Raw genomic sequence first — 6,817 nt, forward strand, 5'->3', positions numbered from 1 at the left:
ACACACACACACACAAAGAAAAGAAAGAAAGAGGCTAACATGCAGGTACATGTTGCACACTTCTTGCAGTCGCACAAACACATGTACTCGTGACATGGACAACATTCATGTTTCATCAGTCCAAACATCGTTTTCTACTATAATGCTGCATGTCATCACATGGTGTCATGATATAAAACTAAGTTGTAGCTTTGCTGCTTTTGGGGCGACTTCCTGAACCTGCACTTTGGCACTAACCAGGAGGTGGTTATCAGCATCAGAGCTACTGTTTATTGCGAAGTAGGTTTACACATACTCGGACGTTGTCTTGGTGTTTGGTGCATAATATTAAACATTAAAACAGAATAAATAGTTAAAATAGAGTTTTTTGTCTAGACGGACCGAAGCTTCCTGCCCGAGTCTCAAAGAGTTTACTGGATTGTAAGGGATCGTCACAATCTTACGTGCACACATCAGGGTCCTGGAGGGATACAGGCCATGCTACCAGGGTCCCACAAGGTGACTGAGGTTATGAGGATGGACTCAATGATGGCAGTGTAAAAGTGCACAGACATTGTTTTTGGCAGGTTAGGTTTCTTTAGCTCCCGCAGTGTGGATCCTCTCGTCTGCTGTGCTTTGTGATGTATTCAGGCGCTGTGGGAATCTCAACCGTTGGCTAATGAAGTCGACATCACAACTCTACATTTAACAATGACCAGATTTGTAAGAGTAAGTTGACACACTTGCGTTTTGGACATCTGACGACTTGTGTGGACCTTTATGGTGCATTAATGTGCTTACCGTAGACATCATAGACATCAGCCCCGAGTCCACTGGATCCTACTGAAGAGTGTTGTTTGATTTATCTCCAGTACGTTCAGGCTGCGATGATCTGTGCATCAAGAAAATGCTTCATCTGTTACTTTAACCTGCTAAAATCCACCTGATCGGCATTGAACTGGATCATGGTTGAGGTTTGATGACGTCTGTGACACCAAAACGTAAAGCTGTCTAGCTCCAATAAAGTTTGGCCTATAAGTGTAAAATTTTACAGACATGTAGCTAACAGGATGTGGGAGGGATGTGGTGATTTGTATAGCTGTAACATTGAGTATGGCCTGGTTAATGCTACTCAAAAATGACTATTGCTTCACACTAAGAAAAGCATACTGTCATGATGCCTTTCAAATGCGTACATGCATTTTGACCATGCAGTTCTTCTCTTCTCAGCTATATTTGGGCATCAGAATGATAACATTGAACAACATGTAGGATCTGAAGTGGTTAATTACCCCTGTGAGCATCATTTAGTGCACTTAGGTAACATGAAAGAAGCAACAGTTGGAGAAAAAACTCGACACGATGATACACTTGTACAATCGAAATGTTTCTTTACCTGTAAATCATCTCTGCAACCTTCCAAATATATCTTGCGAAGCCCCCGGGGAGGACCAGCGCTGTGATTGGTCGGAGCTGTCCCATTTACACACTCAGGCGCGCAGCAGGACGGAGGGAGCTGCTGTTGATGTCGATAGTGATTACAGCAGCAGGTGAAATCTCCCGAGCTGCCGACAGACTGAACCCGAAGCTCTCCGTGGGCCGTCGTCACCTTTAACAGCCGACACGCTGCCCGTAATGCAACCTGACAGGGACGAGCAGCCAAGGAGAGGAGGACAGAGACTCACAGTGCAGCTACCTTTCCCTGGTTTACTGTTCTCCACTGCTAACAGGATTAGAGGTGAAAGGCTCTGTGTTCAGACAGTCAGCTCAAATTTGTTCATTTGCACATCATGTATTTTATTAGACTTTAAAGCCGTGCACTTAATGATTCCTAGAGATTTCCTCTTTAGTTCCACCTTTCCTGAGCGAGAATCATCCATGTGCATAGCCACGTGCACATGCAATACTATATGTTTAAACCAAGTCTAACCACTTATACCCCTTTCCCACCTAAATTTAGCATGTTGACGCAGGTTTTTCAGACCCGGGAAGACCCACTTACAGATGCCGGTTGTCTCAGTTCCCATTGTCGGTGAAGTATCCTCCTTTTGGTTTTCTGCTGCATCACCGCCTGACGTCACAAACGCACCGGAGACAGGGTTAGTGAACAGTGAAGATGTTACGGTGGTTAGGTCTTTATTGTATCTATTACTCATTCAGTCTGTTTATCAAACTCGGCGCCGACAAATTTGGAACGATGTTTGAGTGCTGCTCGGACGGAGACGTGCGGAATTTGTAGCTGAGGTAGACTTAGCATCGCACCGGAAAGGGGGCGGAGATTAGGGTGTCGACATTTTGTGTTCCCATCAATGCCGATCGATCGGAGCTGAGGCGATAATTACCCGGGTGTACTGCCGTCATTTGACCCAGGTCTGAAGGCCGATAGCCTTTCCCATTAAGCAAAAAAGCCGGGTGTTAGCGGGTGTACATTTCTGGGGTCACGTGAAGCGCAAATTCTGGTTGCTTGTTAATAAAGAATAAGCGTAACAAGGCCCACTTTCAGGAGCTTTTAATTGTATCAGACAGCCTTGTTCTGTAGATGATATTTCCCAGTTGGTATTGATTTGTATGTACAAATTTCCATTTGTCCAAGACAATCCCACTGCCCAGACGTCTGCCTCCAACCTCAACATCCCAGTCAAGACAAGGGCAGAGGGATGGAAACAAATCCCATCTGGGTTGTCAGGATGTTTCATTTTACATCTCACACTGGTTGGTCTCCAGACAGGATGAGGTGTGTATGAGCGGAGTTTGCATCCAGAATCACAGGAGTGTAAGAAACAATGTGTTACATCTTGTTCCAGATGTTGAAGCTCAGGTTGCCCAGGTGTTAGGCCTCGACTATCAAAGCTACTGAGACCAGCTCTGGATCTTCCAGCAGGGGGCGCTGCTGGACTCACTGCAGCCTTGTAGTTCTGCAGGAATGTGGCTGTGGCTCTGATTGTGTCTGAAAGAGCTGCTATCTCTCTGTTCAGAGCCTCCATCTTCCCCTTTAACATCTGACTCTTCTGCTCCTCTTCCTCCCTCAGAGCAGAGATCCTGGCCTCCTCTTCCTCTTGTAGAAAGAGTTGAATCTGTGGTTGGTGTGTGCTTTTGAATCTCCACGAAAAACACACAGTTTCTGATCTCTCCCCAGTAAGAAGGACTCACACAGGTTCTTTAACACCAAGTAAACAAATGTCTTTCCTTACATACTGGAGCACATCTGCAGACAGGACTTACAGGACCTGTGGCTGCATGAGGGCTGACGTAGAAAAGGTTTTATCCTCTGAGGGCATGAATCTGAACAGCTTTTATCCACACAGGTAATAAAAATGTTGTGTATGTGAACTGACTGGTAAAGAACAAAGAGCTCACAATAAGTATGAGGGTTTGATGCCAGCTGGGGTTTAATAACTGGTTACTCAGGACCAACTGTCTCGCCAAATATTTCCAATCATGACCTAATGCGTCAAAGGGGCTGTGCAATGTGCACTGAAACCATGTCTACAAAACACAAAGTATTCATAACAATACACTTCTTTAAAAGTGAGAGTTATAGTTCAGGAATATACCAACATGAACATTCTGACACTTTTATTCATTGTGTAAATGTAAGTTTACTGTTTGAATCCACAGTTTATAATGATAATTGACATTATAATATAACATACAGGAAATATTTGATTCACAATTACAATTAATCCGTCACACACACAGATCTTCATTTGCTAGTTAAAAGGTAACCTCCAAGATTTTCATGTAAATAAATGTCTGTTAAGTCACTATCTATCGCCGAATGAGGTAACACAATGGTGATTGAGCCTATGGCCCACTGATGAAAGTCTTTGCATTTGCAGTATATGCAGTATTACAGACTGGGTGTCTGTGGCGACATTCACAGAAAGAATCACAAGCAGCGCCCAGTTAGTTACGCGTTTCAGCCAGCAGTGGTTGGTCTGCCACAGAGGGTAGGCGGAGCTAAGCGGCTGCTCCTCCGGTCTCTGCAGTAATCTACTATGGCTGAACAAACAAAGAAAAGATGGATGACTACAGATACAACTTCAAAAATAAGTGAAAATCCAAAGAAAAAGAAACAAATTCAACGCTCAGATGAAGGCAAACAGTCTGAAAAGGAAAGCGACCGTCAGCCAGGAAAATCAAGAGTGACAACCGGAGCCAACCATGGACGCCTGGTTAAATTGGGAAGTGCCCGCCAGTTAGTACAGCTTATCGCTAAAGGAGATTGAATCTTCACAAATCAACTAAATACATACGTAAAGTCCTTTTGCTTTCAGTGATATAATACTAGAATATATACACCATCCACAATTACACAACACAAAATATATTTTCCCATGTATTTATATTTACTGTAAGTATTTAGAGTCATATGAGCAATAATAAGGAAGATGAGTAATTATCCAGACAGTCTTACAGCCTGTGTCCACTAACAGCGTTTTTTTGTGCTGGCAGCAGCTGTTCTCTATATAAAACCAAAGCAGATCAGCGTCAATGTCACTTCTCCCTCACCCATCAATCAAAATGAAGAAGGGGCAGGACTTCCGATATCAACTTTGTCAACAACAATGGCGGAGGAAAGGCTAATCCTTTGTAGAGCTGCTGATAACGCCTTGACATGATTCCTTTACATTTACAAACTTCATTGAATAAAGCCATTATTAAACATACAGAGCGATTTGAGACTTAACAGTCACTACCAAGGGAAGTGAAGGAGTGCTGCCAAGCAACTTTAGTAACCTAGCAACAGTATGCTAAGGCTCAGTGATGTAATTGTCGATCTTGTCCATCATAAAGAACACAATACCAACAATAAAGAACATTAATTATGGAGAAATGTCCCATCATGTGAACACACATGAAGAGAAAAGCCGCTGACTTCTACTACACACTTTGAGCTCTGCTGCGTCTAAAAGATTGTCAGTGGAGATTCTTGGTTGGTGTTAAAGTACGGAAACATCCTCTCAGTGAAAGTGTGTGTGAAGGTGTGTATGTGTGTGTTAGTGCCAGCATCATAAAATGATAACTTCCCTCTGTCCCAGTCCAGTTTAAGTTTGATCCTGTGGAGTTTCTGCACTGAGAGAAGAGTTTCAGTGTCCGGACCTGTTGGTGACCATGCCGTGTATTCGTCTTTATGAAACACTATTCTCCACAATCCGGACCGTGAGGCCACGTGTCCCTTTCTTTTGACTGATTCTGCAGCTACGCCCAGAATCCAGGTTGGACTGTTTCCAACCGTAACACACCAGCTGTGAGTTCCTGAGTTAAAGCCCTCAGAGCCCAGGACAGAGATGCAGGAATCAAACCTCTCTGGATTGTTAGGTAGCGGCTGTCTCTGTCCGCATCGAACTCTGGTCAGACCTTCAGACAGGAGGAGCTCTGGGTTGGCGGTGTTTGGATCCAGAATCACAGAGGAGAAGGAGACAATCTTTGACATCTTGGTCCGAACTTCAAAGGTCAGGTTGCCCAGGTGTTTGGCCTCGTCTATCAGAGCTCCTGAGACCAGCTTTGGGTCCTCCAGCAGGGGGCACTGCCGGACTCTTTTCACTGCAGCCTTGTAGTTCTGCATGAACGAGACATCGTCCACTCTCAGCTTCTCCTCTGCGGCTTTTATCGTGTCTGAAAAAGCTGCTATCTCTCTATTCAGAGCCTCAATCTTCTCCTTCATTATCCAACTCTTCTGCGCCTCTTCCTCCCTCAGAGCAGAGATCCTGGCCTCCTCTTCCTGTTGTAGAAACTGGTGAAGCTTCTTAAACTGCTCCTTAATCTGCCGCTCTGTGTGTCTTGCCTGGGTCTTAATGTATTCTGCTGTTTGATCACAGTTTCCTTTAACTTGTTCAAAGGTCTTCAGTTTGTCTCTTACAGGTTTCAGGGTTTTCTGTAGCTTCTCTCTGTGATCCTGCGCCACTTCTCTTATAGTCCTGAAATTGTGTCCAGCGTGTGTATCTGAATGCAGACAGACGACGCACACCGGCTGCTGATGGTACAGACAGAAGAGTTTGAGTTTCTCAGCGTGCAGACTGCAGAGGGCCTCGGACTCTCCTGAAGCTTGCCGATCTCTCTCCAGTAAGAATGCCTCACACAGGTTCTTTAAAGCCAGGTTACGAGGCGGATGACTCGATAACGCTCCTTCCCTGCAGAGTGGACACACCTGTATTTGTTTCTCCGTCCACCAGCTCTGCAGACAGTCTTCACAGAAGCTGTGGCTGCACGACAGGACAACAGGATGTGTAAAGATGTCCTGGCAGACAGGACAGGTAAGATCCTCTTCCGCCATCGTCCCTCGGAGTGAAGTTCAAAGACACAGCGGGCAAACTGACCGTCTGCTGTCAGTACTCTCCTCTCAGTGTTTTGGTTTCATTCTGATGGGGAGTTTTGCCTTCAATTTGCATGTGTGACGCATCTCAGTGTAACAAAAACCTGTTCCTTGTTTTCTTTTGTTGGCCTGCCAGGTAAGGGGTGGAGCTCTGCAATGCCCTGTCAAGTTTTATTCATCAAGGACGTTGTTGCAGACATGTTGAAGACATAATAATTACAAATGCTGATCAAAAATGAGACTTTAAATGTCACTGAACACTAGATTCAAACCATTAATTTCACATGTAAACTACACTGCAAAATATTTTAGCCACTAGTAGAGTCTCTGAGTCTGCATCTCCGTCTGCTGATCCAGGGCTAACAACCGGGCGCTGCGTCGTTACCATCCGCACAACCTATTGATCCGTCTGAGTGATCATTCGTCAGGACGGCCGCTGGCATTGATAAGGCTTCAGGACGGGCTGCAGTTGCTGCTGGCCATCGATCCGCCCTGCCTTCTAATTGAATACACACAGTCGTG

General features: G+C 44.9%; 1 protein-coding gene across 1 annotated transcript; it reads right to left on the bottom strand.

Annotated features, from left to right (window-relative positions):
* Positions 1-4,875: 4,875 nt before the first annotated feature.
* On the bottom strand, positions 4,876-6,256 carry LOC138605958 (nuclear factor 7, brain-like). Its single transcript, XM_069678419.1, has one exon. The coding sequence runs from the start codon at positions 6,254-6,256 to the stop codon at positions 4,889-4,891; it is 1,368 nt and encodes a 455-aa protein (XP_069534520.1). The 3' UTR covers positions 4,876-4,888.
* Positions 6,257-6,817: the final 561 nt, after the last annotated feature.

Source organism: Semicossyphus pulcher, unplaced genomic scaffold (assembly GCF_022749685.1).
Source record: "Semicossyphus pulcher isolate SPU_LCO1_2020_fin unplaced genomic scaffold, fSemPul1.0.p SCAF_3, whole genome shotgun sequence".
In the NCBI taxonomy this organism is placed as follows: domain Eukaryota; kingdom Metazoa; phylum Chordata; class Actinopteri; order Labriformes; family Labridae; genus Semicossyphus; species Semicossyphus pulcher.